Source organism: Leucopleurus acutus (assembly GCF_964270905.1).
Source record: "Leucopleurus acutus genome assembly, chromosome: 9".
Taxonomy (NCBI): domain Eukaryota; kingdom Metazoa; phylum Chordata; class Mammalia; order Artiodactyla; family Delphinidae; genus Leucopleurus; species Leucopleurus acutus.
This window is the reverse complement of record NC_139144.1, coordinates 64,266,755-64,279,208: the sequence shown is the minus strand read 5'-3', so window position 1 is coordinate 64,279,208 and position 12,454 is coordinate 64,266,755. Positions and strand designations below refer to the sequence as shown.

General features: G+C 39.1%; 1 protein-coding gene across 5 annotated transcripts in view; it reads left to right on the top strand.

Annotated features, from left to right (window-relative positions):
* The window catches only part of PDE1C (phosphodiesterase 1C), a gene marked incomplete at both ends in the record, with an annotated part of 554,085 nt that overhangs the window by 450,840 nt on the left and 90,791 nt on the right, over positions 1–12,454 (top strand). For 4 of the 5 annotated variants that reach the window (XM_082846111.1, XM_082846113.1, XM_082846115.1 and 1 more), the window contains 2 exons: positions 3,706–3,822; positions 5,754–5,894. In XM_082846111.1, the coding sequence (XP_082702237.1) occupies positions 3,706–3,822; positions 5,754–5,894 (258 nt within the window). The remainder of the gene's footprint in view (positions 1–3,705; positions 3,823–5,753; positions 5,895–12,454) is intronic. The other variant, XM_082846114.1, reaches the window with a different exon arrangement.

Here is a 12,454-nt window from a genome sequence, read left to right as displayed (position 1 = left end):
CGGACGGCGGGTAGGGTGGGGAGGGTGGTAATGCGAGCGATGGGGAGCGACGGGGAGCGGCAGATGAAGCTTCGCTCGCTCTCCTGCTGCTCAACTCCTGCTGTGCGGCCTGGTTCCTAACAAGACGAAGACTGGTACCAGTCAGAGGCTGGGGGTTGGAGACCCCTGATCTAGGACAGGTAGGATGCTCAGGAAGGAAACAGCAAGAAGACACATGTTTTCTCTCCCTCTTCTTCAACCCCCACTCTAATGCCGAATAAATTATTGTGTAATTTACAGCAATGTTTCCCATTTAATCTGTGAAATCACTTCATGAGATTTGATGTTTCATAACACCCACTATGAAGTTGCATTGATTTTCATAATTGAACCGGAAACATTCAATGAAAATCTTGGGAACGTTAAAAGCATCTTTTTTTTTTTTTTTCGGTACGCGGGCCTTTCACTGTTGTGGCCTCTCCCGTTGCGGAGCACAGGCTCCGGACGCGCAGGCTCAGCGGCCCTGGCTCACGGGCCTAGCTGCTCCGCAGCATGTGGGGTCTTCCTGGACCGGGGCACGAACCCGTGTCCCCTGCATCGGCAGGTGGACTCTCAACCACTGAGCCACCAGGGAAGCCCTAAAAGCATCTTTTATCCTTAATTTCTTCCTTTATCATGAACATAAATACAGGTGGTTATACCAGTACTAAGAAATTTATGAAAATATTTCTTCCAAATTGGAGCATCTTTTCTATGCAGAATAATTGAAGAAATGTGGAACAACCTGTGATGTGCATGAATTGTTGTTTTATGCTTAGGGAAAAGTAATTCTCAGAGGCACACATGTTGTCTTTCTGAGGGGAATGTTACCTTGATGATTCAGACAAAAAGTAAATACTCTCTGAATTGCTATCCTTCTCCACACTATTGCTGATATGTACAGAAGGCTAAAGCTGTCGTTTCTCTTGGTTGTATGCTCTGTTTACTGCAGAAGTTCAAGACCTTTTTACAATGTAATATTTTTCTGCATCCCTAGACTCCAGTTTTATTTTCAGTGGATTGGAGGTGAATTGGAGATATGACGTAGATTCTTTTTTTATGTAGTGCCTGTTAGAAAAAGGTTATTTTCACTCCAGTGCCAGCAATTTATATGGAATCACTATCGTTTTCTTCTATTACAGACAATTTCCCTAAAGCCTGAGAGAATACAAGTCAATAAAATAATCATCATGCTACTGTCATGTTAACCTTTGTGATTAATGTAAGAACATGGCATAAAATAACATTTAAGTAAAGAGAATACTTCACCACCACCAATTCCTAAATTTTAAATATGTTGCAGTTTTGTTCTTTTTATTTGTTTCCATGCAATGAATACTCACTTCTAATTTGGGGTGTTTTATCGCTAACCTTCTAAGGTGGGGTTATTGGAAATGTAGAATTGTGCTGTTGTTTAGAAGGGCATCTGTTGTGTGACTCAGGAAGAGACACTCTGGACAGACTCCAGGTTTAAAGAGGAAATGAGGAGGTTCAGGCTTTCTTCACTTTAGACTAATAGGAAATTCATGCAGTGTTTCCACAGGAATGGTGCTTGGGCCAAATTTGCTAAGAAAGGAAGAATGGTTTAAGGTGCTTGTTAAAATGCAGATTCCAGGCCACAAGCCAGGATTCTGCAGAGCCCTCCACCAGATTATCGGCATTTTCTTCTGAGTACCCCAGGTGGTTCTAAAGGACACTGAAATTTGAGAATCACAGCTAAGCCTTCTCAAAAATGAGGGGCTGGAGTGAATGTCTATCTCATTGTCTGTATTTACTCATCCTTCTGTTTCTCTAAGACTTAATATTCAGATAAATCTTGACTTTTTACTATGATAATCTCTTGATTTCCAGTGTTAGAGAGCTTTTCTCTTTTTCATTCATTCCAGTGAAGAGGATTAAAAATTGTCAGATATGACAAAGGGTTTTCCTATCTACTGAGTTGTCAGTGGACTTTTCTTTAGGACTATTGGCTAGACAGTGGCTGTCATGACAATGCCAATTACAGTAGCCAAGATGAAGCTTTAGGTCTTGGATTAATCTTAAATGACCCCACTGTCTATGGCCTAGGCCCTATTGGGGTATTTAGGGCATGAGGCTTGGGTCACAGCAGGTATTCATTGAGTTTACAATGTCATTTGTCAGTAATGGTATCACCAAGGGGTGTCAGTGGGGTTATTACGTGGTTCTGCTACCGGTTGGCATTAGACACTTCATCTCTCTGAGGTTGCCATCTGTGAAACTGGCGAAAGTGATACCCGTTTCTAGAGTTGTGAGGGTTTGCAAATGTGTATCAACACTTCCCACTGTGCCTGGCACAGAAAATGTCCTTAATACTTGTAGCTATTTCTTTAGTTATTATAATGGAGGAGAAATTATTGAAGGCTGAGGTGAGGTTACCACCAAGTGTGAATTGAAACAATCTATTTGAAACCCTTTTGGAAATGTTTGGTTTCACCTATATACAGTTTGGTTTTCCTGTGCCCTGGCATCCATGAGAGAGACTGACTGTTCATGGTCTTGGGGTGATCTTGATGGTTGGGATATTTGGAGAGGGGTAGGATTGGGATGGATAGATGATGTTGGAATGCAGTGAGGGCTGAGGTGGGAGTCACTGGATCCAGCAGTTCCTGAGAGCCAAGGTCTCTTCCAGGGGACCATCTGACACGTAGCCTGAACTCAATGTGGTCTCATATGGGTCCTTATTGTCACACTCATGGCAGCACACTTTTCTTAACCACTGAAAGGGAGACCCTTGGTACACTGAGAAACCAAATGACTATTGCTTAAACGCATCTTTGTTCATAACACCCACAAGTAGCTAGTTATAAGTCAAAGACACATCAGACAGTGTTTTGGAGTCGCTATTTATGGACAAATAAGGCTTTGAACTTCAGGAGCAGTGTGTGAGGAGTGTGTTCAGCTTAGCTCTTAGTTTTACTTTTTCAGTAAAGTGACTTACAGATTTGAGGGCTCAGTCCCCAGATTAGTGACTCCAGAAGTGGTAGCATTTTTCCATCCCGTGAAATGAGGGCTTTCTCCTCGGTTTCAGCTCAGCAGTTTGGATTGTTGAGATGACACATTATTTTGTGATCTATATGCATGTTTCTGAACACTTTTAAGTGGGTTAGCATTCTCAATGGTAGACTAAGAGGAAGTCAGTAGTTAGTATCATGGGGCTTGGGAGAAGTTTAGAGTAGGGAACACCCTAGGTTATTGTGAAATCAATTAAAATTTTGGAATTCGGCAGAGATAGTAGAAGGTTAATGGAAAGAGCCTGAGTTTAGGCATCAGTTGAACACGTGTTCATGTTTTGTCCTTAGCACTTGCTTGCCATGGGTCTTAGGGAAATTAGGTAACTTCTCAGTTTTCTCATCTGTAAGATGTGACTGATCATACCTACCACTTAGAGTTGTCTTCAGGAAAGATTACATGTTTATCACTGATCAGAATGGTAGGTACCCAATAAATTATAGCTATTGTTATTACTAGTAAAACTAGTGAATATTTTATCAGTAAATGCTATTTAGGACTGCCATATTGGAAACAGTTTGAGAGTGGAAAGGGTATTAGAGTCTTAGGCTGTGAATACCCAGGTGAGTGCTGTGGGCTAACTCCAAAGTAGGGAGATTAGTAGCTGTGTCAGTGGCTACCAACTAATGAATTATTTCTCTCCATCCTCTCCTGTAGGATGTGGACAAGTGGTCCTTCAATGTCTTTTCCCTCAATGAAGCCAGCGGGGATCATGCACTGAAATTCATTTTCTATGAATTACTCACACGCTATGATCTGATCAGCCGTTTCAAGGTAAGTGTCTAATTAAAAAAAAAAAACTGCACACATTTGTCCATACTTGCATGATTTGGGGGCTAAGACCAAGAGAATCCTTTTAATGTAGACTGAAAACTCTCTGGGGTGACTTGGGAAGCATCATCTGGACAGCCACTGCCATGAACTCCTCTGTGGTGGGATCTTTTCATTACTCCCTTGTCTGGTGGGCTCATCAGCAGGGGAGAGGCTGGAGCTGCCCATTCAGATCCCAGTCATCCTAGAAGTATGGCTGGAAGCCTGAACCAGCAGAGCTCCCCTGCCAGCTCTGCCCACAGATCTCATTTCAGCGAGACTTCGTGTGCTAATGACCACCACCAGCAAGGAGACAGGAATGGAGACAGTGCACGTCTGTTATCTCCAAAAACTTCTCTTTCGGCCACTTGGCTCAAATTCACACAGCTATTCTCAGTTATCATCTGTGACAGATCATTGGTATTTCCCAGCCATTCATGCTTCAAATTAATTCTTCACCTTTAAGTAAAGAGCATGAATCGATTCCAGTGTTCCACCTCCTCGGCCTTCTAATTCCACAGACTCTGGAGGTGGCGTCCGGTTCTCCAGGGAACTTGAGCATCATCTGCTGGCGTCTGTCATATCACGCCAATTACATTTCTCTCATCATGTGGATGAGTCTCCGTAAAATGCAGGTCTTTTTCTGTATAACATATTGATTTCTCTGGGCAGCATGATTCTTTATCACTTTCCTAAGGACTGCACATTTCAGGATATCTTTCTTACATAGCCATAAGCATTTTATGGCCATGGTCCTTAATTTCTTTTGCATCAGAAACCTGCTTGAAGATCTGATGGCTCCTCAAGACCTCAGAAGAAAGTTCCCGTGCACATGCACACACCTTTACGTAGCATTTCAGTGGCTCATAGATCTCCAAAGAACAGCCCAAAGAACCGAGGTTCATTGGATCTTCATTTTTTAAAATGATAATGAATTAATCTCTCACATCTAAAAGGCTATATTTAAAAATCCACAAATAGTAAATATGGAACAGTGTGCCCAAGGGAGAACATGGTATGGATTGTCATGAAGCACTCTAGTAGTATTTTCCTCATTTTTTCTTATGAATGTGATTTCTCGTCTCCTGGAACATACACTCTCTCCTTTTCCCCCAGTCTTGTAATTGATAATTTACCCCAAACCAAGGAATTGATCCAGAAAACTATACAATGAATGTTTTCCGAGGCTCCTTATTTTGTACAGGCATTCTGCACTTGCTCACTTTCTGCCAAATAGGAAACGAAGGTGTGTGTTATCCATATTTGAGACAGAAAGCGGCTAGGATAACTGGAAGTATTTTTCCAAATTGCAAGGCACCAATAATAAATTGCCAAGTAATAAACACAAGAACACAGCTTGTTTCTGTTATAGAACAGACTATCACTTGTGTTATGGGTTTTTTTTCTCACCTGTCCAGTGTACTCATCACTCCTTCTAAAGTGTGCAGTTTTCAGAAGGCGGCAGCTTGTGTTTGTTTGCAATCATTTTATAGCTTAAGATCTTTGTGTACTTCTGTTTTCCCACAAGTAAATGAGATGCAGCATAGTATGTGTTCATTTATTTCTCAGGAAATAAAGACTTGAGCCTTTGCCTGAGAAATAAATGAGCACCTACCTTTTTGCCCTCAATGTCCTTGAGATGATCCTGTGTCATTACCCTGGGCCTCTGAACTGGAGAACAAAGAACAATTTGCAGGGTGGACCAGGGACGTCCTGTTAGATTTTCAGATTATCCAATACTTTGTTCAGTGACTTTTATTAACTTAGAAAAGTTCTAATGTCCTCATATGATATCTTACGCCTTCAGAAAGAGGCAGCTAGAGTACCTTAGACTTTTGCATCGTCACTCAAAGCTGCTAAATCACTAGCTAATTAACCTTGCCGCTCTCTTTCAGATCCCCATTTCTGCACTTGTCTCATTTGTGGAGGCCCTGGAAGTAGGATACAGCAAGCACAAAAACCCTTACCACAATTTGATGCACGCTGCCGACGTTACACAGACTGTGCATTACCTCCTCTATAAGACAGGAGTAGCAGTAAGTACAGATAGAAACTCTTGGATTACACAAAAGATGTGATAATGATTTATTTTGAATTGGAGGCTGTTTCTATTCTGATGAGGTTGAACCCACAAGAAGTGCATTGTTTCATGGACTTCCTGTTCCCCAATAATTATCTCACCAATCGTGGAAAGTCTTGGGGTTCCTTATTAACTTTGAATTTTTCTCCATCTTGGACTTGATGAAAGAAATATCTGGTAGTGCCTTGTATCCTTACTAGGCTATGGCCAAACTAAATGTAATTTCTATAACTAAATATGTATTTCCAGATATGGAGAGTGGTACTATTAATCTCTTGCTATGGTCAGTTACAATGATATCCATGCATATTGAAATCGTACTGAGTATACTTGGGAACCATGCTGTACACAGTTAGCTTTTGGTTTAAACCAGTAGATCTTTTTCACAAGGACTCTGTTTATTCTCATTTATGTGCATTTGATTGTTTTGAACCTAAGGATTAGTCTTTCCCTCTAACCATTTGGAATTTTCATGCTTGTTTTGAACGTTTTAGCTCTTTAGCTATTTTTGAATCTCTGTTCTGTAATTCATTGCATTAACAGACCTACTCAACTTGGGTATCTGTGCCTTTGCCCTCTTTACCTTAATTTAAGCCATTCATTTTAAATGTATAACTGTTAGTGACAAACAGCTGGGTCTCTATAGTAAATAGAGACTGTGACTTTTTACTTTGAAATCTTCTGAATTGACATGGAGATAGACATTTTTCGGGGGTGTGGTTATTAATTAACCCATAAACCCAGTACACATTTGTTATCTCTTTCTGCTAGGGCGTGTTGAGAGGCTTGGTCTAATATCTCATATTAAATATGGAATAAAGTGGGAGGAGTGTGGGCTCTAGAGCTAGATATAGTTGCATATAAATCCTTGCATAATTACTTATTAGATTTTGTGACCTATGATAAATTGCTTGAATCTCTGAGTCAGGATTTCCTCATTTCTAAAATAGTGAAAAATATTCTGTCTGTAAAAGTACTGTGATGGTTAGGAATAAAGTATCAAAAGTGTGAAGTGCTCTGTCTCATAAAGGAAGCGCAACAGTTAGGAATTGTTGTTATTAAAGATTTCCCCCAAACCTCTCAGCAGTTTTCATTTTTTCCTTATTGTAAAGCTGATTTCTTAAAAATATTGCTTAAAGAGCTGTTTTTTAAATTTTAGAAACACTACATAGGAAACCTGTTTAATATGATAGTTTTTGCCCCAAATTTAGAGCAAACGTCATAGTTAATGGTGGTTCAATAAAAGCGTGGAGCAAAACAGGGATGCTGATATTAATATTGCTAGTGAGCATTTTTCTGGAGATCTCAGTCAGTGCAATATGGTATCTACAAAAGTTGAAGAAGCATCCTATGAAAATAATTTGATCATCTCTTTTAAAAAAACAACAAAAAAAGCCAACTATAAATTATTAGATCATATAAAAGGCCTCAATAAGATATGGATAAAATAGCTGTCTTATACACTGGAAATTAACAAGTATAGTAGAAAAACATACATTCCCAACAGTTATTAAAAAACCTGTAAATTACCCATGAAGAACTTCAAAATTAATGAAAAGGAGACTGTAAAACTAAATTAAGGGTACAAAAATAATGTTTAAATAAGTGAAGAAATACACCATGTTTTTAATGGAAAGCCTCAGTATTAAATAGAAGTCGATTTTCCTCAAACTAATGTTTATAGATTCAAAGCAATACTAATAAAAATTCCAGTAGGGTTTAACATGAAACATGATAAGCTGAGTCTAAAATTTATGTAAAATAGATATTTAACAACCTTAGAAAAAACAGTTTTGAAAAAGACAATGTGTGTGGTGGGGTAGTTCTTACTCTAACTAGATGTTAAAATATCTGCTGAAGATATAGTAATAAAAACAGTGTGGCATTTGTGCAAAAATAGACAAGTATATCAATGGAATTGATTGGAATTTTAAAAACTGAACCCAAATATTTATTGAACACTTTTTATGTGCCAGGTACTTCTTTACAGGATGAAGATACATTGGTGCTCTTACAGAACGTGCATTCTAGTGAGAGGTTACAGATAGAAGACAAATGAAAAAGTAAACAAGAAAATATCACTAGTGTTCTGCAGAGTATTAAAATAGGGCACCCGCATAGGGAAAACTGGGAGTTTTATTAGATAGTCAGGAAAGGCATCTTTCCAGAAGTAATGTTTAATCTGAGACAGTTGTGATTTTAGGCTTGAGCCATGCTAAGAACTGAAGAAGGTATGCCAGCAGAATTAGTGCAGGATTAATACAACGTCCCTCATGACTAGAGGGAGTCAAAATGTATACACTTTCATTTATAAAATAGACAAGCCATGGGGATGTAATGTACAGTATAGTGACTATAGTTAATAGTACTGTATTGTGGATTTGAAAGCTGCGTAGAGAGTAGATCTTAAAAGTTCTCATCACAAGAAAAAAAATTCTATAACCATGTGTGGTGTGGAGACTTACTGTGGTGATCATCTTGCAATATGTACAAATATTGAATCACTGTGTTGTACACCTGAAACTAATGTAATGTTGTACGTCAGTTATACCGCAACTTAAAAAAAAAAAAGTCCCTCATGAGAGAACAGCTTTTCTACATTCAAGGAGCAGTAATAAAGTTGGAGGAGAAAATGGGAGTCAGACCAAGTCAGCTTTGTAGGCCTGGGTAATGAGTTCCAGTGTTATTCTAAGTACAGTGTGAGGCAACTAAAGGGTTTTGACAATGGATTGAGCTGATCTGTTAAAGACTAGACAAGGATTACTGTGGAGAATGGATCTTGAGGTGGCTTGTTAGAAGAGATACTGGTGAGATAATGGTAGTTTGGACTAGGAAGGACATTGCTGGGATATAGAGACCAAAAGTTCTGTTTCTGAGGTAGAGTTAAAAGAATTGGGCGGTGAATAGGATTTGGAACACTAAGGAGAGGAATCAAGAGGACATCTTAGATTTTGGGTTTGATAAACAGGGTTGATGAGAGAACCTGGTAGCAAAGCAAGCTTTAGGGGAAGGGAAGTCAAGAGTTTTGATTCAGACATGTTGAGTTTAAGATCCTTATTAGATATCATTGTGGAGATGTCAAGCAGGAAGAAAACTAAGGAGTCTAGAGTTCTGGGGAAGGGTCAGGGATGGACATGGAGATTAAGCATTCGGGGCATATCAATATTATTTAAGAACGTGGAACCAGATGACGTGATATAAAGAGAGGGCATAAATAGAAAAGTAGAGGGACTCTGAAGTGAGTCTTGGAGCAGTTCTAAAGTTTAATATGAGGGTAAAGAATTAGAGCCAAGCCAACAATAATAACTAAAAAAGTATGGCCAGTAACATTGTACAAAACCCAAGAGAGTGTGGGGTTGTGGACACCAAGGAAAGAAAGTGCTCCAAAAACAACTGTGACTTATGTGGAACATGCTGAAAGGTCTAGTGGGATGAGGACAGAGAAGTGACCACTGCCTTTGGTAACATGGAAGTCATTGGTGCCCTTGTCATGACCAGTCCCAGTGGTTTGGTGGGGATGGAACATGGACTGGAGTATAAGGACAGAATCGCAGGTGAGAAGGTGAGGACACGTCTATAGAAAACAATATTAGAGGGAAAATTACTCAGTTCAAAAAATGTTTGGGGGACAGTTCATTTGGAAAAAACATACTGTTTTTGTCCTACTTGAAATCATTCACCAAATATCAGACAAATGAATTAAAGATGTGAGCATAAAAATTTGATTATATTAGAAGAAATTATGAGGATATGTGTATAGCCTTGAAAAAGGAAATCCTTAAATAAGCCTCAAAACATGAGTTATATAACAAAATATGGATTATTTTGAGTACATGGAAATTAAAACCTTCTGTAGAATAAAAAAAATCACCATAATGAAGTAAGTACTTGAAGAAAATACATAGAGAGCAAGGATTAAGATCCAGATTATATAAATAAATCAAAAAGAAAATGGCACAAATTCCATGGAAAAATAGGAGGAAACACATTGACAGAGTTAAGATTCTCCTATCGTAAAGTCTCTGGCATGGGCTGAATTTTGTTCCCCCTCCCTCAAATTTATGTGGTGAAGTCCTAATCTCCAGTGCCTCAGAATGTGACTGTATTTGGAGATAGAGCTTTTAAAGAGATAATTCAGGTAAAATAAGGTCATATGGGTGGGCCCTAAACCAATATGATTGGTGTCCTTCTAAGAAGAAGGGATTAGGACACAGACATGCATGTGTACTGAGGAAAGACCTTGTGAGGATACAGAGAAAAGGTGGCCCTCTGCAAGCTGGGAAGTGAGCTGTCACCACAAACCAACCCTCCTAAAACCTTGATCTTGGACTACTAGCCTCCAGAACTCTGAGAAAATAAATTTCTGTTGTTTAAGCTGCCTAGTCTGTGTCATTTTGTTATGGCAGTTCTAGCAAACTAATACAGTAGCAGAGCCACGATTTGGTTTCAGTCTAATATTTAAATACAAAATATAAAAATTTAAATATTTAGCCATGCTTCTGCAATGCTGGTGGCAAAAAAGAACCCCTTATATTCTTACACCTCAGTATCCTCATGTGGTACTTCAAAGTACTGTGGTGAGGATCAAAATGGATGTGAAAATGTACTTTGAAATCATCTGTTTGACATATCTTTAGTTAATACCTACTGTGTACAGTGTACTATGGAGATATAAAGGTGAATCATACACAGCCTTTTTACCCCCTAGAAAAACTCTCAAGTCTTTATACTAATGCAAGTTATCATTACATAGATGTTATATCATAGCAGCCAATGATCATGACGTACTGCATACTATTCTTAAATGAGCTCATTTGCCATTGAATTTTCATTATCAATTCAGGCCGTATTCAGAATAATTCTTAAATATAGAAACTACTTCCCGCCCACTCTCTCTTGGAAACGCAGCTCAAAACAAGCTTCTTTCATTGCAAGCTTACGAAAACAGTAGGAAGCATTCTGATGAATGGAGAACATATTGTTATGCTAACCTTTCATTACAAACCAAGCGGGGGAAAATGCTCGAAATCATTTCAGCTTTATAAACTGTAAGACACGTAGGGAATGAAAATATCCCATTGATAAAGTGATGCCTGGGCTTCAACATCAACAGTATTACTCATTGTAATCTGTTTATATTACTCATTATTGCTTAGCTAAGATGCCTAGGAGATGCTTGAATCTTTTCATAATGATTTTGCTCACGTCTAAGAGAAAATCCTTGAACAGAATTAGATTGAAGAGTTGTTGATTGAATAGATATGAATCAGACTCTGAGCTCCAGTCTGCTTTTGAGTTAGGTCAAAAGATTCCAGACTCCAAACCTGTCCTCTGGCCCTTTCATTGCTTTTATCAGGCAAGGTGCTGTTAATTTTCCCTTTGCTTATTTTTTTTTAGAAGGGAGAAGCTGTGTATCTTATTCTTTTGATCATATATGACATCATTGTATTTACAAGGGAAACACTAAGGCCATTTATCTAAATGGCATCTTGGTGCTAAGTAATTTTATAAAGGTTGTGGTCAGTAGAATTTTGGCCCCCATGACCTTTGCCCTCTGATGTCACACTTGTGAATAGGTTACATTAGATGGCAAAAGGGATTCTGCAGATACAGAAGTTTGCTAATCAGAGGGCCTTAAACTAGGGAGATTATGCTGGATTCTTCAGGTGGGCCCGGTATAATCACATGAGTCCTTGAAAGTCAAGAGATGTGACAGAAGAAGGGTGAGCAGGACTCAATCGGCTGTTGCTTGAAGATGGAGGACCCAAGTGGAAAGCATGAGAAGGAAATGAATTCTGCCAGTACCCTGAATGCACCTGGAAGCGGATTTTCCACAGAGCTTCCGGGAGGGACACAGCCTGCCAAAACCTTGTTTTCAGCCTTGTGAGGTCTTCACCAGAAAATCCAGCCTCATGGTGCTGGCTTCTGACCTAGAGAACCGTGTGCCAGTAAATGGGAGTGTGTGCCTTACATTTATGGTAATCTGTTAAGAGAGCAAGAGAAAACCAATAAGAGTTGGAAACAGATTACTAAAGAAACTCTATCATTTACCCATCGAAGTCAGAACTTGCTAATAATGTCTCCACTAGCAATGGGGAATTATCCGTGTCTTTTCCTTCAGGTTTTCACTGCCCACCACGTGTCCCCCCACAACCCACATACATGCACAGCTTGCTCTCCTGAGTCATACACAGCAGAATTCAAAGTCTACCTTTACCAGTTGTCAAGGTATCCCTGTCATTGAATTAGTTGTGACACTCATATTTTGTAGGTAGGGAAATTCTGGATAGGATCTGTGACTTGTACTTGTCACAGTTTGATAAATCTTGAATAAAATTCTCAGAGGACTTAGATTTCTGACATTTTATGGATGGTCATAAAACCTTCGGGGTTCATAGTAATAATGAATTTGGAAAAGGCAAGGAAATCTGAGCTATATTAAAATATTAAATCCCATTTCCCTCAAAATAGCTTCTCCCACTTTCTCTGTTTCTATTAATCCTGCCATCTAATGCC